Consider the following 22,327-nt stretch of genomic DNA (forward strand, 5'->3'; position numbering starts at 1 on the left):
TCATCTCCCGCCACCACCGTCTCTGGGACCACCGTAGCACCGTGCCCTCTGGGATCGAGAGGTGCCGATCCGGACCCATATTCAAGTCAGCCTAGCCTCTGTCGGGGTTTCCTTTTTCAATGTGCCTCCATGTTCCAAAAACGTCCAGCCAGCTTTACATCTGACGCGGCTAAAATACATTATGTTTGTGGATCATTGAGGGGGAGACCACTCCAATACCATTGAGTTCTGGACATCGGCTGCGGAGGTGGAGTGGACCAACAGCGCGCTAAAACTGTCTTCACGAAAGGACTAAGTGAACAGCTAAAAGACAAACTGGTTTCTCGTGATGACCTGCCTGATCTAAGATGATTTCCTTAGCCAATCAAATCGACAATCGCCTGGAGAGCTGCCAGAGAGAGAGACGCCGTTCGCCTATCCGGACCATGATACGCTCCGTTACACCCCCACCAGAGGAGCCTATGCAGCTGGGTCAAGCGCGCCTGACTGCTGAGGAGCGCCCGCGGTGCCGCCAGGTGGGTGAGTGCCTGTATTGTGGCAAACGGGGACATTTTTTTGCCACCTGCCCAATTTGGCCAAAAGGGGGCACCCATCAGCAGGACTGCAAGTACTGATGGGTCAGCAATGCATCCCAGAGAAGAAGAACAATAGATTTCAACTCAACGCTACTTTGTGCCTTTGCTCTATTACCGTACCTGTCTTAGCCCTCATTGACTCTGGAGTGGAGGAGGATTTCCTGGACCAGTGGTCGAGCAGTCGGGGGTAAGGCTGGAGCCACTTGAACAACCCCTCACAGCCCTAGCACTCAATGGGAGATTGCTAGCCAAGGTAACGCATGTCACTGAGCCCTTCACCCTAGTTCTGGCTGGCAACCACCATGAGACAAGGTGGTTTCACGTCATCACCGCTCCCACTATGCCGCTGATCCTGGCCCTTCCCTGGCTGGTGGCTCACAATCCCATCATTGACTAGGCTAGGGGAAAGGTGTCAGAGTGGAGCCCCTCTTGTCACGCCAACTGCTTGTAGTCTGCCCTGTGCCATGCTGGGGGCACCAACTCTCTCCCAAATCATCCTCCGGACGAGCCTCTTTACTTGATGACTTACTTCAGTAAAAGTCGGGCGCTAACGCTTTCTCCCCACACTCCATACGACTGCACTATAGACCTCAGAGTCACCATTTTCACCAAAGAGATGAGTGGAAGACCGCTTTCAAGACTCCATTGGGACATTTTGAATACCTCATCATGCCATTTGGATTAACCAATGCTCCAGCAGTTTTCCATGCTCTTATCAATGACGTGATTTGGGACTTTCTTAATCATTTTGTTTTTGAATACCTTAACGACATTCTGTTCTTTTCTCAGTCCCCACAGGAACATCAGTTCCACGTACGCCAGGTCCTCCAGTGTCTACTAGAGAATAAACTTTATGTCAAGGCAGAGGAGTGTGAGTTCTGCGCATCCCCCTCAGGAAAAGTTCCTTTGGAACAGCTTTTTCTGTTCGTGCTGCCTCAGACTGGAACCTCACACCCACAACCAGATCAGATCCGCTAACACTTACCACACCTTTAAAATACAGTTAAAACAATGGCTAATTGCAAACCAGATCTGTGAACATTGACTTTATCCACTGTCGCTGCCCCCTGCTGGCCTCTTGCCCTGTATCTGTGTGCGATTGTCATGTGTGTATGTATGTGCTTTCTTTATGAGTGGTGGTGTGTATCTGAATGATTGTTGTGAGTCTGCCATTTTATGTAAGAGTGTGTATATTTCTCGACTGTTTTCTATGTATTTATTGTATTGTAATTTCTACTCTTGTTTTTAGGTGTTTTTAGGTAGACTATCTGCTGTCGAGGGACGACAGATGAAAAATAGCCTTTGGCTAATTCTGGCATATTTACAGAAATGTCGATTAATATGCACTGTCCCTGAAATAAATAAATAAGATAAGATAAGGTCAGTTTCCTGGGGTTCATTCTAGGGCACGGACAGGTAAAGGCGGATCCAGGAAAGATCAGAGCAGATTATTAATTTTATTTATTTATGTATTTATTGATTTATTTGACTGGGACAATGCATGTTAATGAACAAACATGGCTCAACATGAATGTAAACGTACCAGATTATAGCCAAAGGCTAATTTCTGTCTGCTGTTCCAGGGGCTGGGGTCACAAACTTACTGATTGGCCTACACCTACTAACAGAAAACAACTTCAAAGATTTATTAGGTTTGCCAATTTCAACAGGTGGTTCATCAGCGACTTTAGCCATGTTGTCGTACCCTTCACTAAACTCACTTCTCCCTGCAAAACTGTTCAATTGGACCCCCGAAGCTCAGTACGCCTTCGAAAAGCTGAAGGACCTATTCATCTCCAATCCTACGTCAGCCCTCCCGCCAGTTTGTCGTGGAGGTAGATGTCTCAGACACCGGTGTTGGGGCAGTCCTCTCCCAAAGGTTTGAACCCCACAATCGATTGTATCCATGTGCCTTTTTCTCTTGTCACCTCTTCCAATCTGGGGCCAGGATTAAAGCAGCTGTAGGCCTGCACCACAACCTTGCTACTAAATATCAGCTAGGTCTGTCCGTTTGGCTATCATCCAAAAATATCCCTCCCAAAACGGACTCCCAGAAACTCTCTCCTCGCTTCCTGGGCCCCTTCAAGATCACAAAATTCATTAAGCTTCAAATTCATTAAGCCCATCCATACCAGTGACCTATGCCCTCCGGCTGATCCCCCTACTCCCACCCGGGTCGTGGATGGTCACCCAGCTTTTACTGTCCGGTGGCTCATTGATGTCCTCTGGTGAGGCAGGGGATTTCAATACCTGGTGGATTGGAGGGGTATGGGTGCCTAGAGCACGCATTCTTGATCCTAAATTGGTCAGAGATCTTTTACTTCGCCCATCCTGACAAGCTTGGGGGTCCACTGGGAGATGTCCCTTGGAGGGGGGGATCCCGCTCTCTGGATCCGCTCTTCAATCTCCGACCTCGCTCTTCTCTACTGTTCATCTCCTCTCAGACTCTGCTATTCCCACTCCACCCCTGGACCACGGCAAACACTCCGCTCTCAACTCATCGACCGATCTACCGTCATATTGCACTTTCTAAATCTGTAATAGACACTGTTAAACCTTTCCTCGAGTTCTGTCTCTTTGGTCCCTCCTGTCAGTCTTTACAACAGAAAACAAACTTATGGAAATGTATTCTGCAAACAGGCGTGGTGCTTATTTGTCCCAGAGTCTGGTCCCTGCAGGTGTTCAGCTGCACATTGCCCGCACTTTCCCCCTTGTGTCGTACTTTTATATTTATTTTGTGTTTGAGAAAGGATAGAAATGCACCGACTGTTTGTCATTTAAATTTGCGGCTCTGTTAGCGTAGCATTTCCCTGAGCTTAGCATAGCATTTCACAAAAACACAAGACATAAAACAAAGGCAACGCTGTTTCCACGATGACCAGCTGTAAATATTAACATACACATTTACATTTAGATAAGCCTTCATTTAGGATTTATTGACACAACACTCTTTATGGAGCTGAGTCTGCGTTGTGGTCATTTCACAGACTTCTTAAAGCAACAGTGCGTAACTTTTCTGATGGAGGTTCTGCTGTCTGCTTGTCAGCATAGAGATGTTAATTTGCTTTGCCTAGAATGTTCCACGTCATGACGTTAAATGTATCTAGCTCCTTGAAGACAAGCAGGCGACATCATCAAGTCTAGAAACAGGTAAGATCTGTAACGTGGTTCTTCAAGGTGTTTTTGACCAACAGAAACACCTGTAAAGTAATAAATGCCCCATACCATATAGTGGGACATTTCAGGCAATTTTTATTTTTGTCTCCATGGTTATCACCATCACCACAAAAATGAAAGAAATAAGTATAATAATGTATTAGATTTCTGAAGGACCTGGGTATGGGTGTCTCGTGTGTGCTGCGGCGGCCATCTTGAAAGAGCAATTTCCTGAATAATTCCTGTTTCACAAACAGATAACCTGTCTAAGGATACTGTGTATAACTCACCGTTCTCTCCTTATATGTGCTGCAGCAGCCATCTTGGACTTCCTGTTTCACTCCTCTGTTAAAGATAGATATGAGTCCCTCTTCTTGTCCTCATATTTTTTTGCGTCTCGTCTCGTGTTGCAGCGGCCATCTTGGATGAGCAGGCGTCATGGTGCGGGCGCGGGGAGCGGGGAGCCCTCACCCTGGCGAGAGAGAGCGTCAACGAACAGCTCCAAGGTTCTGCTCGAGGGAGGGTGGAGGTGGACATATTTGACCTGCAGAGGGACTCACAGTACCATACTACAGAGACAAGTGAGTACAAATACTACTAATACTTACACTACTGTAGTATCACACGGCTGAAACAAGTACGCTATTTAATGTGAGTTTCATGTTGACTTGTGTCACAGGCTGATTAAACGTACAAACAGCTGATGTGGAGACAAAATGATGAGTATTGTATTTCCCTGTCACTGTTCCTGTAAATGCACTGTGTGTAAATACACTGTGTGTAAATGCACTGTGTGTAAATACACTGTGTGCAAATGCACTGTGTGTAAATACACTGTGTGTAAATGCACTGTGTGTGTCCGTGGCTCTAAGCACAGCTTCAGGCCTCGTGTCCACTGCAGCATTTTCATCTTATAAGATTGTTGGATGTCACGCTACATAACATGAGGAGTTTAAATCGTCTGACAGCACACAGGCGACTGGCGCTCACGCCACAATGGGTGCAATGGCGCTTACTATGCGGTAGCACTCACTCTGTAATGATGCTCCAAGTGTGATAGCACTCAAAGTGTGATGCCGCTTACTGTACGATGGTGCTCACGGTGCTTTGGCGGTCACGGTGCAATGTCGTTCACGGTGCGTTGGAGGTCATGGTGTGTTGGCAGTCACGGTGTGTTGGTGGTCACGGTGTGCAGGCTTGATCTCAGTCGCATTTTGTCTTTGATTGAATGACAATCCTAAGTTTGATCTTTGTCCCAGTCTCATTTTGAGATTAATGACCCACCATTTTTAGTTACGACTCAAGATTTTCACCACAATCACAAATGTTTCGTCACAGATGGATGAAATTGTGCAGTGGACACACGGTTTTTGGTACCACACTGAAGAAATCTTTGCAGTCCTGCACTTTTAAACAGACTGATCACAAACGCATGGCAAAAGCTCCACCTACAGACCCGCCCCCTTGTCTGGTTCCCTCTGTCTGCTGAAGTACAGTGGTAAATTTTCTTACTGTGGAACTCATGTTTTTGTGTTTATTTTTGTTTACTTCCTGTAGTGTGTCAGATTTTGCCGAAGGGCGTGGTCTCTGTAATTGGCCCCGCCTCCAGCCCTGCCTCTGGATCCACCGTGAGTCACATTTGCGGAGAGAAGGAGGTCAGTGACACAGAGAAGAAACATATGTGAAATGTGCAGTACCTGATTTTTATTGTCCTTAAAATGAGAAAAACAGAAGTAGTTCATTTTAAACCGTTTGCAGTGGTCCAAAGTTTTTCCTCACTTACTTTATGCATTGAGAGCATCCTAATTACTCACCGCGTTGAGTTTATAAGTGCTTTTCACAACACTCCGATACCATAGTAGAGCTTACTGTCATGTTGAAGCCATGTTTCCTGGTTCGCAGAGGATAAAAACACTTTGTAATTAGATGCAGACAGTATATATTTGAGCAAAATGTGGTTTACCCCAGTACAGATATCTTATATAAGCAGATCTTGAGGTCAAAATAAGTCTGATCTGTACTGTCTGCATCTAATTAGAGATCATTTTAATGTTGAATAAATGTTGAAATGCACGGTTACCATGCTAGTTGTTGTTAGCTTCACCATCACGGCACAACTCTGCATAGGTAGCTGATAGTTGTGAAAAGTGCTTATAAACTCATTGTGGTGAATCATTAGGATGTTTTGAATGCATAAGGTAAGTGAGGAATAACTTTGGACCACTGAAAACTGTTTAAAATGTCTAAATCAGTTTTTCCCGTTTTTAAGATGGTACAAATCAGGTAAAGTGTCTTTAATTTAATAAAACAGTTAAAAAGTATATTTTTCCTGTTTTGTCAGATTCCTCACGTGAAGATTGGTCCAGAGGAGACACCGAAGCTCCCGTATCTGCGCTTTGCCTCGGTCACTCTGTACCCAAGCAACGAGGACCTGAGTCAGGCCATCTCCTCTGTGCTCAGCTCCTTTGGGTCTCCCACCACCAGCCTCATCTGTGCCAAAGCAGAGTGTAAGACCAGGACTGAACCACGACTAAACCAGGACTGAACCACGACTAAACCAGGACTGAAACAGGACTAAACTAGAACTGAACCAGGACTAAACCAGGATTAGTGCAGAAAGTCCTCCTGCTCCGTGGTTCTCCGCACAGAGGCACAACCACCTGCGCTCCCCCTCCAGCTGTGCTGACGTCTGGATCATCCTCTACAGCTGGTCTAGGCTCCGTCTGGATTTAGACCCATGTGATTTCAGACAGCCGTTTGTCTCTACAATAGCAGACATTCAAATCATTGGCTGCTTCTTCATAATTTACCCCTTTTTTCACAGACCAGAACTAAACCAGGACTAAAACATTAAAAGAACGAGACTTGACTAAGACCAGATCATCAGAGCAGAGTAAGAATGGTTCTGCCCAAACCTTGTGTGAGGTGTTTTGGCTGCTGCCTCCTCCATAAAGCTCAGCAGTTTAAGAGACCATCATGAATCCAGTGAAAACACCCTGACCACAGATACACCTGTCATTCCCCAATTTAAGTCAGTTACCAACTCTGTCAGTCATGCATGTAACCAGAAATGGTTAAACATGTTCCCTGTCAGTTGCAGCCTCAGTTCATTCAAGTGAAATAGAGTTTACAGAAAGTTTCATGAAGTTTATTTTAATGACTCAGTCTCCAGACACACACATTATGACCATTCTGCTCCTCTGCACTCCTCTGTCTTCCAAGGTTCATTGTCTTTACACAAACATTGGGCTCAGATTTCCATTTCCATCCATTTCCTTCTCCTTATCTGAGGCCATGTTTTGGAGGCAGCAGTCAAAGTAGGAACCACAGACACTTCCTCCAGCTCCTCCAGTGGGACCCCAAAATGTTTCATGGCAAGTCAAGTGACATAGTCCCTCCTGCATGTCCCAGGGTCTCCCATCCAGGAGACATGTGGAACAGATGCCCGTGCCACCTCAACTGCTCCTCTCAGCATAGAGGAGCAGCAGCACTACCCTGAGCCCCTCTCATGTGACTGAGCTCCTTACCCTGTCGCTAAGGGAGCACCCAGCCACCCTGCAGAGGAAACTAATTTCGACCTGTTGTATCTGCGGTCTTATCCTTAACCCAAAGCTCATGATCATAGGTGAGGGTAGGACCAGAGACCTAAACCAGGACTAAATCAGGACCATAGGTGAGGGCAGGACCAGAGACTTAAACCAGGACTAAACCAGTACCATAGGTGAGGGCTGAAACGTAGATTGAGAGCTTTGCCTTTTGACTCAGCTGCTTCTTCATCAGAACAGTCTGACATAGCGACCGCAGCACTGCAGATGGTCCATCCTTCCCTCACTTGTGAACAAGACCCCGGGATACTTGAACTCCTCTTCTTGACTGTCCACCCACCTGGAGAAGGGAGGAGCTGATTCTCATCCCAACCACTTCACACTCTGCTGTAAACTGTCCCAGATTTTCAAACCCTCAAACTGGGCTCAGATTTAAAGTGAAACTAAGAGATTTAAAGAGTTAAATAAGTTTATTGCATATTAGATGAGGTTTTTGTTGCCGTAATGACCAACATGTAGAATCAGTGGCCTCAGCAATTTGCAGTAGTTGGTGATATCACCCAAGACTGGTGTGGTTACAGTCATGTCTTTCTGATTACAAACACTTGGCTGCAGGGGTGGATACCTGTTAGACCAGGTGCCCAAAGTCTTTTCACAGAGGGCCATATCTTGAAAAATATTAGACACAGAGAGCTACAGACCAGTGATGAATACAGTGGATAATTCAGATGGGTGCATCTAACAAACTTTAAATAAGGCTTGAAATATTAAGGAAATATTAATATTAGGTCTGTATGACAATGCAATGTGATGTTTTTTAGGTTATATTGGTAGGATTACTGAAATTTGCAGTAAAAAGTACTGATCGTGATCAATTTGGCCAGTTCAACTGAAGGCCTGAGCTCTTCCTCCTCCTCACTCTCCCCTTTAGCCTTCCAGACCCTGCCCCTCCTCCCCGCTCACTATGGCCTTTAGCCCTCCAGACCCCACCCCTCCTCCTCCATCCCTTCTCCCCTTTAGCCGTTCAGACCCTGCCCCTCCTCCTTCCTCACTCTCCCTTTAGTCCTAAAGACCCCGCCCCTCGTCCTCCCTCACCCCCCCTTTTAGTCCTCTAGGTACTGGCCAGTTTAGCAGTTTTATTTGGAATTTGGTTGTGGGCGGAGTTTAGGCGCTTAGTCCCACCTAAGGAATCACAACCCAGACCCCAAATGTCCTGACTCACACAGGTCACTTCCTGTTTCTTATCAGGCCTGCTGCGACTGGAGGAGCTGGTGCGGCACTTCCTGATTTCCCGGGAAACTCTTTCCGTGCGGATGTTGGACGAGAGCCAGGACCCGACTTCTCTGCTCAAAGAAATCCGAGACGACAAAGTGGCTATGATTATAATCGATGCCAATGCTTCAACCTCCTACAGCGTCCTACGAAAGGTACATGTCCAACACACTCTATACACTGTCCTACAATATCTCTGTAATGACTGGGCCTATCCACAGGAAACAAAAACTGGCACAAAGTTCAACGTCTTCTTTGTCAGTGAAAATAAACAAACAAAAGTGGCTTCAGAAAGTGGTGCCATTATTCAAAGTCATGATTCTGTCAGTTGAAAGGACTTTAAACCATAAGATTAATGTGACAAGTTTGTGGAGTCAATTGCAAACAAATTAGGTTAGGTAAGGTTCAACATTTGTGGATCATGAGTGAGTATGGGAACCATATGAAACTGAAACAAACCAACTTCAACCAGGACTAAACCCGGACTAAACCAGGACTAAACCAGGGTTAAACCAGGACTAAACCATGACTAAACCAGGACTAAAACAGAACTAAACCAGGGCTACACCAGGACTGAACCAGGACTAAACCAGGGATAAACTAGGACTAAACCAACTGTCTAAGTGTAACTAAGTAACTGTGTAACTGAGTAAATGTAACTGAGTAAATGTAACTGAGTATTATCCACATCTGCATTAGAGCAAAGCTAAATAGATGAACTGTGTTTGATATCTCTCTCACACAGACTCAGACTCTGGTCCCCTCAGATTTGCCATTTTGTTTTCCCCTGTAAATCCTTGTTGTTCCACTGGTAAAATTCCGAGGATCTGTGCTCAGATTGCCATCTGTGCTTGGATTTTTGAGGGACAACGTTGATGTCGCCAATGATGTCATACTCCCAAATGAGGGAGAAGAGACAGATTGACCTTCATTACTTTGCTTCTTATATATATATATATATAAAAAAAACAAAAAAAAAACAAAAAAAAAAACATTTACAAGTCAATTCCCAAACTGCTACAACAAAGACCTACATGTTAGCTGCCTATCCACCTATATTCATTATTATGATTAATTCATTATTATGATAATGAATTATGAATAATGAAATGATAACCGAGTACAAATGATTGTAAGCTGTTGCAGATCATGTTGGCATTTTGCGTTGTAGAATATTGAATATATACTGAAATCTATTGAATAAGACACCCATAATGATGTGTTGAATACAACCATGTGATCACATTAAAGGAACAACAATCAAAATTACATACACAAGCATTGACAGTGAATGACCTGATTAAAATTAAGTGAGTGAACGTGAGAGTAAAGATCAGAGTCCATGCCCTAAATTATTTATTTCTGGAACGATGTCTTCTCTCTTCACCTCATGTGCTTTAAACACAGTCGAGAGCGAGGTCTTAGGTGCGAGATCTGCTCAGAGGTTACCAGCACATAAGCAGATCTCCAACCTGAAAATTAATTGTTGTTAGACCCTACGCTGTCTGTGTCCCTGCATGGCAAATCGAGACCATTCCTCAGAGTACTGTCATCACCCATAGTCTCCAACGCGTAATTCGGAACTGGACTCAACATCATCTGCTTCTGCACTCCTTTAATAACCAAGGTCTTGACCACTGGAATACAACAGCACACGATCATACTAATAAGCACAATACAAACCAGAATCATCAACGCTATCTTCACCAGTGCTGATTTCCAGTCTCCAACCATTTCCTCCAGCCACTGAATCCATCCCGGTGTCTCCACTCCTGAATTCTCTGCAACCTCCATCACCAATAAAAGTCTGCCAAAGGTAATGTCTGATTTTGATTGGGACAGGAAGGGGCATAAACAAACCCTAAACTCATTCCCTTACTCTGTACCGCCCTTTTCAATGTAGCTTTTGTACAATCCTCATCCACCTTCCAATTAGACTCACAGTGAGATAATGGAATTTTACCCACTTCCTGACTGCCTGCTCTTTCAAAACATTCAAACTGTCCGACAGGTGTCAATGCCATTCCCACGGTCATGCATAATAACACACTTCTCTCACTAATCCTTACCTTCAAGACCTCACACCTGTGTCGGCTTGTCACTCCCTCGACATCCGAGTAACTAACCATGGAACCATACTCGGGATTGGCCATCAACATCAAACACTCTGCACCACACCAGTCCCTGTCCGTCACCAGCGCACTGACTGCTTCCTCTGCACACTCTCTCCAACTGTAAACAGAATTAACCACAAGTAAATGATCTGGCTTTGCTTTAGCACATACATAACAATCTGTCTTGTTATTGGCATAACTGACGAATCTAACCCATTTATACCAACTATTGTATCCTGTCTCAGCCTCCAATCGATCCACATCATCCCTCTGTTCGTCCTCCATCACCGTCTGAACCACTTCATTCACTCTTTGCACAAACCCCCCAGCTAAGTCCTTCCAACGCCGGAACCACTCAATGACACTAACATTTGCTTCCATCACAGGTGTTTCCTCCACTGTTGTTACACCCTTTTCTGCCCCCTTGACACTGTCCTCCAGCATCTGTCGCCTGACTCTCTTTGTAGTCGTAGTCTGTATCATCTGTTCTGCCACCGCGCGTACAGTAGTCATATTACTCGTTGCGGCACTTGTAGTAGTAGTTGTCGTAGGGGTGGTCGCCGTGGTACTAGTCGTAGTAGTAGGCGTAGTAGTTGGGAGTTGTAGTAGGAGTAGTGGTAGAAGTGGTTGTCGGAGTAGTTGTCGACGCCTTTGTAGTAGTGGTCGTTGTTGTAGTGGTAGGTGTGGTAGTGAGAGTCGTCGTCAGAGTCGTAGTTGAGACGGGAGTGGGTGTTGTCCCAATAGTAGCAGCCGTGGTGGGGGTAGTCATTACATTTTGTTTCGTCGTCACCTCATCTGGTGCGGGTTTTAAAGTCACTCCTGGTGCTGTAGCCTTTCGTTCAGTAAGAGGAGGGGAAGCACCCCCCGGAGCTAGAGTGGGATGGTACAAGGAAACATATTTCTCCTCCGATGGTCCTGTATCACCTGTAACTGCACCACCCATCCTACATATAGCTATGGATTCCCCCGTTGATTCTCTGAGATTCCCACTTTCACTCTCCACTCAGAGTTTCTTTCAACCACATGCATCACACACACAGATTGTCCCCATTTATAAAAATTGATTCTCCCAAACCATCCTCTCTCCCACGTGAATCCACACAGATGGTGTCTTATATCTTCTCCCTTCACCACCTGTAACTGGAAGTAACTGACACGGTCAGACCATTCATTTTTTGACATTCTCACAGACCATCGATGATCAACATTTTTCATCTCTCCTGAGGACATCTATTTATCGCTGGTGGGCCAATCTATCGGAGTTACAGCGTCACTCGCCCTTTTGCGTCTCCGTCTCTCCTTTCCGCTCCTGGTCGCAATCTGCACTGTTAACAGGAGAATCAAAACCATCAAGATCACCTCCCCCCTTTTCCAGAAATTATTTTTCCTGGAATCCAGCACCATCTTGAGCCTCCCCATCACCAGAGTTTATCAAATCCGAAGGAACTTTCACACAGTGATTTAAATGGTACCAAGTGTCTAACCCTTTAACTTGTACAGCTGTCGATGTGGCCCTGGTAATCTCGTAAGGTCCTTCCCTCCGTGGACAGTCCCACTTCCTCCGGAAGACCTTGACGTACACGAGATCCCCTGGTTTCACCTTGGGTTTCTCCTCCTCGTCTCCTTTTTCCTGCAAATACAAAGAAGCCACACGAGCAGAAATGCTCCTATGGATTTTGGTTAGTTGTCGTATATACGCCTTTAAATCATTCATACATGATTTATGAACATACTCAAATAAAATTCAAAATTCAAATTCAAATTCAAATTCACCAAAATATCTAACGGTGGGCCCTTCGTAGTTTTATACACTGGTGTTGGCATAACCCTCCCCGTTAGAGGCTCATGTGGTGACAATTTTAGCGTTCTGTTTGCACTTGCTCTATATGCCATCAGTGCCAGTGGAAGGGCATCCACCCAATTTAATCCTGTGCTCATGCAGATTTTTAACAACTTATTTTTCAACACTCCGTTCGCTCTTTCCACCATTCCGTTGGCCCAAGGCGCGTAGACACAAGAGAGTCTCTGTTTAACTCCCAGTTTTTGTAAAATGCATTTTACTACTTTGTCCACAAACTTGCAACCATTGTCTAAGCTGATCCGAGCTGGGATACCAAATCGAGGTATAACTTCTCTACACAGGAATTTCACTACTGTGTCTGCATTTTTGTGTTTTGATGGCACTGCCTCCACCCATCTACTGAACCTGTCCTCAATCACCAGCATGTACCTTTTCCCCTGTACTGGTCTAATCATGTCTACAAATCCATGGCTAAATGCATAAACGGTCTGATAGGTTCACAACCTATATTAGAGTTCAAAAGAGAAGAGAAGACAAGAGAGATTATTTTGTCTCAATATTGAGGAGAAAGAGCGGAGAGGCAAAAAACCCCAGTTACAAACCACCACCCTGTCTGGGGCCCAGACCATCTTTCACCTCTTTTATTAAAGTTAGGGAACCCTAGTTACATACACATCTGAAGGGGGGGGGGGGCAAGCAGTGTAAAAACATATGACGAAATTCACAGAGAAATATATTCTGATTTTGCATTTCCACAAGGTCACTCTTTCCCTTCGCACAAAACATCCCATGATGTTTCTGTTTTAGGTTTCACAGTGACCTTCTTCCCGTGGGATCCTGCACTCTCAAAAGACATTTTCTGCAAGACTCAAGAACAAACATTAGTGCAGATTACATAGTTTACATAATTGAATATAATGACTAAATAAAGTAGTGAACTGACTATAACTAATAGTAATAACTAAATAAAGAGTGAACATTACATTACAGTACCTTTAAAATGAACAGTGAGATAACATAATATACTTGAATATATATTTTGAATCCATCACGGCCCTTTTTGGTTGGTCTTTTTTTTTTTTTTTTTTCACCTTACAGACCTTAATTGTCACATCCAGATATTCAAGCATTCGATAGTAATCATTAAGTCTCTGTGCCGTCAAGACAAATCTCCCTTTTTCAATTAAGTTTACCAGTTTGTGGTGCGACAGAAGTTCCACAGGGTATCCCATAGTTACTGCTGACGCTTTTTCATAAATAAGGTGTGCCACTACCAGATCCCTATAACATTCTGACAGCCCCAATTCTACTGAGAGTCCGACAGAATAGTAAGCGATAGGTTGGCCATGCGGGCCAACTCCTGTTGTCTGAGCTAATACCCCACATGCATGATTTTGACGACACGACACAAACAATTGAAAAGGTTTGTCGTAATCTGGAAGAGCCAAAGCTGGTGCCTGCTGTAATAAATTTTTGATCATTTCGAAAGCCATGTGGCCTTCTGGAGTCCACTCCAGTTTAGCTCCTAAATTATTCGCTCCCTGTTTTTTAATCATGTCTCTCAGTGGCTGTACAATGGCAGAGTATCCGTCGATCCATTCTGCACTGTACCCCGTTATCCCCAGAAACTTCAACATTTGTTTCACCGTTATCGGTTTTGGAGCTCTTGCTATTGTTTCTAATTGAGCTGGGGCCAAAGCCCTTGACCCCTCTTTGATCAATCGGCCCAGATATTCAACCTCTGGTTTGCAATATTGCAACTTCTCCAGAGAAGCTTTATGACCTTTTTCTGCCAGCAATGTCAACAAAGTTATGGAATCTCTGTGACACGTCTCCAGGTCAGGTGCACATAACAGAATGTCATCCACATATTATATTATAGTGCTAGAAATCTTGCTAGGTCACTCTGCCATGTCCTCCTTTAATGCTTTGTTAAACAGGTGTGGACTGTGTTTCAGGCCTTGTGCCAATTGGGTGTATCTGTATGATTCATTTTTGTATGTAAATGCCATGAGATGACTGCTTCTCGGACTCAAGGGGACACTGAAAAATGCAGAACACAGATCCACCACCGTAAACCATTTTGCATCTGGTGGCACGTTCGTTAACAAAGTATGCGGGTTTGGTACTTATGATATACACCCCTCTATGATCTCATTCAATGCCCGGAGATCATGAGCTAATCTGTAGTTATTTTTGTTCACTTTTTTCACCGGAAAAATTGGTGTGTTACTGCATGGATTGGGGTCCCTCACCAATACGCCAGCTTTTTCTAGACCTTTGATAATTGGCTCTATTCCAGCCTCAGCTTCCGGCCTCAGCTGGTACTGTGGCACCAAGGGCGGGTGACATCCTTAATTTCCACTGGTTGTGCGGACTTAATTAGTCCCACATCTGTCTCATGTTTAGCCCAAAGTTGTGATGGGACTGCGGCTAACATCTCCTCTTTAACCTCACAATGTTGCACACAAATTTTCGATTCACACGGAAGCTGGACCACCTGTGGGTACGTCCAACCAAATGCAGTAACAACAATTTTAATGTACATGTTATCCTCACTAATACAAAATTTTTTATTTTCTGTTGGTAAAAAATTGACTTTTGATGCTTCTACAACCATTGGTCCCAAATGTTTTGATTCATAACCTGGATTTACTAACAGGGTAACATGTGGAATGCTGTTTTTTATTTCAAACTCTTTTTTCAAATATTCATTCTGGTCAACCACCATAGCAGCTCCCTGTCTTCCCAACACAATGTGGGATGTGTACCACTGAACCTCTTTTGGCTGCGCTTTCAGCCACTCCCCCGGATCTGCCTCAGACCCATCTTTAAAGTATTTCAGAGTACAGTGGGGAGGGCAGGACGGTGCTCTGGCCTCCGGCAGCTTTACCTTGATAAAGTCCATCCACTCTCTGGCAGCATCCATAAAAATGTCACTCCCAACCAGTACACCATCGCTTCACTGGTTTTCATCACGTTCATTTGACAGTGTCCCGCGTCCACCACTAGTCCATCTGAGGTGCACAAGATAGCACAGTTCAGTTTACATAAAGCATCTCTCCCCAGCAGATTAACAGGCGTCTGATCTGAAATTAACACAGGCAGTTCAATAGTTCGTCCTTGCCATTCCAGGGGGACCAGAACAGATTTTTCGATTAGCTGCTTCTTCCCTGAGAATCCAACCACCTTCACAAACTGTCCACCTCGGGGGATGTGAGAGGAACTGGCGTGACCAACACAGGTGTATGCTGCACCTGTATCGACCATCATTTCAGTCTCTTTTCCCCCCAGCCGAACACACACGATAGGTTCCTCATCAAGGCTTGATGTAATAGCCAGCTGCTGTCCCCCTTTTGGATTCTCTGGGCACCCCTAATAGCCAGCAGGAGATCCTCTCCAGGGGTTCACTGGACCCAACTGGCCCTGCCACTGATCCCCTGGATAGGTGCGTGTATTTCCTGTTTGTCCCCCCTCTCTCCGAGGTCATAATTCTGGGCACGTGTAACTTATGTGACCCTGTTTCCCACAAGCATAACATATGGCGTTTCTTAGCCTGTCACCACCCCTCTTCATCCTCCTCCCACCTCTCGTACGGAACCTTTGATAACCTCTCCCTCTTGGAGGCCAACCTGCAGGAACAAGTATGACCTGTGGCGGGGGAGGGGGTGTATTGTTGTTAATTATAATTGTTGTTTTCTTCTCTTTAACGGATTTCGCTGGAGTAGGTAGTTCTGAATGCTCAACGTCAATCAATGATTTATCTGCACTCTCAGCACAGATTAAACCTGCTCCTCTTTAACTCAATTAATTTTAATGTGACGAATGATGCCATAAATCTGAACAGCCAAGAATATCATGCATTTCAGAACATGTTTGTTGAGGTCTAAAATACAGGGTGAGCAGCTTCTACACAGAATATTATATTTATATTATTACCCAAACAACTCCAGGGATTTACACTGCCTGGCCAAAAAAACAAAGTCACCACCTGGATTTAACTAAGCAAATAGGTTGGGGTTGCTGCAGTTGGTCAGGTCTAGGTTCAGCAACAGTATGTGCTCAAAGAATGTCAGCCGACTGCCTGAATATACTGAATGACCAGGTTATTCCATCAATGGGTGCATCATCATCAGTGAGCATGAGACATAAATTTCACACATGGATTTTGGATCCTGGGGAAAAATTAATGCAACACCGGATGGAAATAAATCTTGTGACATTGCAGACATTTATCGAAACAATGCCACAACGAATGTGTGCTGTAATCAAAGCTAAAGGCGGTCCAACCAAATATTAGAGTGTGTGACCTTTTTTTTTGGTGGTGACTTTTTTTTTTCACCAGGAAGTGTTAACATCTGTGTTGTGTTGTATCTTTTTAATGGAAATGTTCTGTAATTTTGTGTTCAGGCAAAGGAGCTGGGCATGATGTCGGCCTTCTACAAGTACATCCTCACCACCATGGTAAGACCTGCTCCTTTGCATGTTATACTTTTAAACAGACCCATTTCCCAAATCCTGACATGTCTCCGATGTAAAGTCTCAAGAGTCTTTTAGAGACATTCACGCTTTTCAATATGTTTTTTTTTTTGTTTTGTTTTTTAAGAGGAGGTATTATTCAAAATCCAGCTTTATCTTTCTCTCATGTTATAACGTCGTTCCCTCATCAAAAGCCTGAAGAGCTTTTAAATGTCATCCATGCATGTGAGAGTATTTAGCTATCTCATGGCCATTTTTCATAAATATATAAAAACATGATACACTACAGCTTGACAAACCTGATGAGAAGAGGATTGACGTTGACGTGTGAGCAGCAAAGAGAGGCGAGATTCACAGCATCAAAAACAAAAGTGAAACTTAAAAAACATGGTAATACACTGTTTTGGGAATATAGCATTTTTAAAGCAATAAAATAGGAAACATAGTGATCTAAAGATGTTAGATCACCTGTGTTTAGTGCAGCCAGAACATGTCAGAATCAGAATCAGAAGACTTTTATTGCCATAGTCTGTGAACACAGTTCACAAACTAGGAACTTGATACGGTGAAAAAGTGCAACATAAACACACTGAATAAATACAAATACAAATACAAATAAGGGCATGCACAAAGTTAAAAAGATATGCTTAAAAAAATCAAATGAAATACTTAAAGGGAGAAAATATGTACAATAGCAGCGTCAGAACAACAGTGCAAAGTGGCTTATTAAAGTGACCGGTGTTATAAAGTGTCCAGTATAGTGTAGATATTATAAAGTGTTCATGAGACAAACAGCAGAGGGGAAGAAACTGTTCTTATGGCGAGAGGTTCAGGTCCCAATGGACCGTAGCCTCCTGCCAGAGGGAAGTGGCTCAAATAGTCCATGTCCAGGGTGAGAGGTGTCAGCTGCTATACGGCCTGCTCGCCCCCGAGTCCTGGAGACGTACAGGTCCTGTATAGATGGAAGGCTGCAGCCAATCACCTTCTCAGCAGAGCGCACAATGCGCTGCAGTCTCTGCAGTCTCTGTGTGTCGGTGCCCTCCCATCCTCCTATATCCCTATGTGCCAGATGCTCTCCCATCCTCCTGTATCCCTGTGTGTCTGTGAGTGCCTTTGGATGTTTTGTTTTCCCTGTGTCTTTGTGAACGCTGCAGACCAGGTTGAGAGAGTGGCTTTAGTGTATTTATTTAATAAAACCCATCAATGGAGGCGATCGGCTCTGCGGCGTGTCTGGGTCTATGACTAGCTTTTAAGCTAGCCGGTGTGCCCAGCATAATTAACTTGCCGCTAATTTGTGGCTGATGTCTTTCTACTTGTTCCACGGTACGTCAAATGCCAAAAAGTTCAGCTTTTTCTACTTTTGGACACGTGAACAGAGCGCCGGACACCTGAACGCTCAAGAGGGGTTGTGTCATTGCCAGATTTGCGTCGCTCTGACGCTTGAAGACGTGTTGCAGAAACATAGGGTGACCAAGACACGCGTTCACCATAGATTTTGCGTGTAAACTCACCGCCCCTGATATCCTAGTGTGAACGCACCATGTGACTGAGATGGAGCTGGTCACATGTCTCTAGTTAATTTGCAGATGCTGAGGTTGGATACATACAGTAGAAGAATGGCCCTTGTTAGTTTTATAAATGATCAGGTTCTAATATTTTTTTATTATTACAAAAATAGTGCCAGTGGCCTTCAACATAAATAAAGTAAAAAATGTTTCTTCTGTGGAACATTTTGTCTCGTTTGGGGTTTGAGTTTATGGTTTGTTTTAGCACAGGATCTGCCAAACAATAAAAGAAAAAATGGTGATCTAAATACGATAGTTAATACCTCACATAAATGTAATACCTCGTGTTTAATACAGCTCATGCTGCGTTAGAGCTACTTCCTGGTTTGTGACTAAAAACTAGATTAAGCCAGAGCACAGTCTGATTTTGTCATGAAAACAAGTTTTACAATTTATCTGTCCCACAATGGGGAGTTGCAACACAAAGTTCAAGAAAGACCAGAAGACCTGGAAAATAAGCAATGAACAATCAGCTGTTAACACGACAGTGGTTATGTGGACATGTACAGCAGGGATTCAGATAACATCACAACATTCTATAATGCCAATACAGTATACTATATCGTGGTTCACCTTTTGTGGTCTCGCTGTTTCACTGATTCAATCTCCTCCGTCCCGTGTCTCCTGTACAGTGTAGAATGTGTTCAGCCAAATATACATAAATGTTGGACTCTGAAGTGCAGTATGTTTGCAAGTTTTCTCCCCGACAAAACCCACAATGGGGATGAAACGTTCTGCACCGACAAATTTCAGAAACGCTTTGGACTTAAGTATTTCTGTGCACGGAGAGGCACCTCTGCAGATACCGCTGGAGCAGAGGCACGTGAACAACACTTATAAAGTGATCATCGTGGAACAGGGATATAATATACGAAGGTTTGAACTTTGAGAGTGTTTAAACAAGACAGAAATGTGAGAAAATGTTAATGCCTGTCAGAGAAAAGTGTATAAAGTGTGTGGTGAGGGGTTTTACGGTCTTAAAACATATATAATAATTGTAAAAAATAAAGCTGACTACTGCACAGAATACACCTGCTGCGGGTTATTTTTAGAACTTAACCCCCATGATAAACGAAGGACCACTGTATCTCATTGACATTTTACAGCTGATGTCATCAACATTCCCTGGGAATGCGATGCTAACTAAATGCACTGTTCTGTCTGAAACTCTTAAGCTTAAACTGAACTTTAATTTAACACAATCTGACCAGAAAGAACTGACACAGCTGGAACTACAACAGGTAATTTTGCTGTTAAACAAGTCCCTCTTACATAACATTATAGTCACAAGCTAGCTAGGATTAGCCAACAGTTTTTCAGTGAGTCTCTCTCCCCTTTTTGTGCAAAATCAAACTCATAAACCGATGGCTTGAGTTTTCAGAAAATCTTAAAACTTTTTTGATTTAGTTTTTGCTAACATGTGCGTTTGGTTGCCATGGCAGTGCTGAACATTCCGCCATACAGATACATGTAGTACACACCTGGCGTGAGGTCACTGGGAAGTATCATTACAGATCGGGGCAGAAATAGAATTGATCAGGTACAATGTAATCAATGAGAAAGTTGGCTCTGCCCCCATCTGCGAATATGACATCATCACATTGGACTACATCAGAGTGATGATTGGTCACTTCCAGATAAAGCTTTTTGATTGGCCAGTGAAATGACATCATCCTTCCCCCTTCTGAGAAACGCTCTGGTGGGAGGGGGATTCTTCACATTTTCATATTTCTCTTCTTTTTGGTCACTCATTCTCTGGTCCCTCCAACTTGTCCTCAGAGGATTCTGGGCTGTGTCCTGTCTCCTCTATCCGTGTCTCCTCTGTCCTTGTCTCATACTGTCTACTCTGTTTCATGTTATCGTCTCTCCCTTCTTTTCTCTCCCTTTTCCCCACCATATTTTCCTATTCTTTCTTTTCCCTCTCTCATCTCTGTCCCTGTTCAGAGAATAATTACCCCCCCCCCCTCTTTTTCTCTTTCTCTAGCATAAGGATAATATCTTTAGCATTCACTTTAGCCTCTCTCTCTCCCCCCCCCCCCCCCCCCCCCCCCCGTTTGAGGATAATAACTTCTCTCCTCTCTCCCTCTTCTTTATTGTCTCACACTTTCTCTCTGTCTCTCCTCTGGTCTCTCTCTCTCCCTCTCTCTTCCTCCTGGTCACTATTCTCTTCTTTCTCTCTCTCTGTTCAGAGGATAATAACTCTTCATCTCAGTGCGTCACAGTTTAAACATCAACACAGAAGGACGATGCTGCTCCTCCTCCCCCTCTCTCACTCTTCCTCCCTTCACCCTCCCCCACCTCTCTCCCTTTCCTCCTCCCTCTCTTTCACTCTTCCTCCCACTTCTAATCTCTTCCCCTCCTCCTCCACTCCTCCCCCTTCTCTCTTACCCTGTCACCCTCCCTCACCCCTCCCCAATCTCTTCCTTTCTGCTCTTCCTCCCCCTCCCTCCCTTCCCCACCCCTACTCCATCTCTCATCTCCTTGCCCTTCCCCCTCTCCCTCTCTCACCCCTCAAACCTCTCTGTCTGTCTCCTCCCTCTCTCCCTCTGACATATCACCCTCTCTTTCCCTTGTCCCCTCTCTTTCTTGCTCTCTTTCTTTCTTTCTTTTTCCCCCTTCTCTCCTTGTCTCCCACTCCCACCCTGTCCCCTTGTCTCCTCCCTCTCTCCTTCCTCTCTCTCTCCTTTCTACCAATTCCCCTCTCTCAGACGTGCCCCCCTCTCTTTCCCCCATCTGATACACCTCTTCTCTCTCTCTCTCCTCTACCTCCTCTCTCTGTCACCCGTCCTCTCCTCCCTCTCTCTTCTTTCGCCCTGTCTCTGTCACCCTCCTTTCCTCCCTCCCTCTCTCTATCTCTCTCTCTTTGTCTCTCTCTCCTCTTTCCCCTCTCCCTGTCAACCCTCCTCTCCTCCTTTTTTTTCTTCTTTACCCCTCTCTCTGTCACCCGCCTCTCCTCCCTCCCTCTCTCTCTGTCTCTCTCTCCCCTCTCTCTATGTCACCCCTCCTCTTCTCTCTCTCTCTCTCCTTTTTCCCCTCTCTCTGTCACCCTTCTCTCCTCCCTCTCTTTCCTCTTTCCCCTCTCTCTCCCTCCTCTCCTTCCTCTGTCTCTCTCTCTCCTCCCTCTCTCTCTGTCTCTCTCCCTCTCCCCCTCCTCTCCCTCTCTCTCTCTCTGGGGTCAGTGGAGGTCACACGTTATTTTTGGTGTGTGCTTTATGCCATATTGTAACCGTCACCGTGGTGACTAACTCCTTGTATTAATTTCGTGTCCACTTTAATAATACAAGTCATAAACATGAGTTATTATTTAAAGTACCATCGACTTGCCCATCCTCCTGTATCCCTGTGTGTCAGACGCCGTCCCATCCTCCTGTATTTCTGTAGTGTTAGACTTTGATGGGGCAGGTCACATGTCTCTAGTTAATCTGCAGATGTTGTGGTTGGATACGTTTTTATATGATCAGGTTTTTAATATTTCAAAATGGCATCTCCAGTAACAGTGACCTCCAACATAAATAAAGTAAAAACTGGTTCTTCTGTGGAGCATTTTGTCTCGTTTGGGGTTTGAGTTTGTGGTTTGTTTTAGCGCAGAATCTGTCGATGCCACATTTTCAGCTCCTGAAGAAAATAACCAACATCAAACATGGAGGTTTCAAAGCACGTTCCTCCACAGCCCCTTCTGTCACAGCCAAACAAACCCAGAGGCACCAGAGGCATCAGCTGCTGCAGAGACAAACACCAAAACCATGCTGAAATCTGTGTACACAACATGGCAACGCACTGAGAGCTCCTGCTGAGACGAGCCCAGCCTCATTAACTGTAC

General features: G+C 44.6%; 1 protein-coding gene across 1 annotated transcript in view; it reads left to right on the forward strand.

Moving 5' to 3' along the window:
- The first annotated feature begins 425 nt into the window (after positions 1 to 425).
- LOC117378385 (glutamate receptor ionotropic, kainate 5-like) overlaps positions 426 to 22,327 on the forward strand; it is a 76,692-nt gene continuing 54,790 nt past the window's right edge. Inside the window, exons 1-7 of the mRNA XM_033974973.2 lie at positions 426 to 515; positions 1,365 to 1,446; positions 4,097 to 4,312; positions 5,289 to 5,386; positions 6,073 to 6,238; positions 8,525 to 8,703; positions 16,874 to 16,927. Coding sequence (XP_033830864.1) covers positions 426 to 515; positions 1,365 to 1,446; positions 4,097 to 4,312; positions 5,289 to 5,386; positions 6,073 to 6,238; positions 8,525 to 8,703; positions 16,874 to 16,927 — 885 coding nt within the window. The remainder of the gene's footprint in view (positions 516 to 1,364; positions 1,447 to 4,096; positions 4,313 to 5,288; positions 5,387 to 6,072; positions 6,239 to 8,524; positions 8,704 to 16,873; positions 16,928 to 22,327) is intronic.

This window comes from Periophthalmus magnuspinnatus, chromosome 11 (genome assembly GCF_009829125.3).
Source record: "Periophthalmus magnuspinnatus isolate fPerMag1 chromosome 11, fPerMag1.2.pri, whole genome shotgun sequence".
Lineage (NCBI taxonomy): Eukaryota > Metazoa > Chordata > Actinopteri > Gobiiformes > Gobiidae > Periophthalmus > Periophthalmus magnuspinnatus.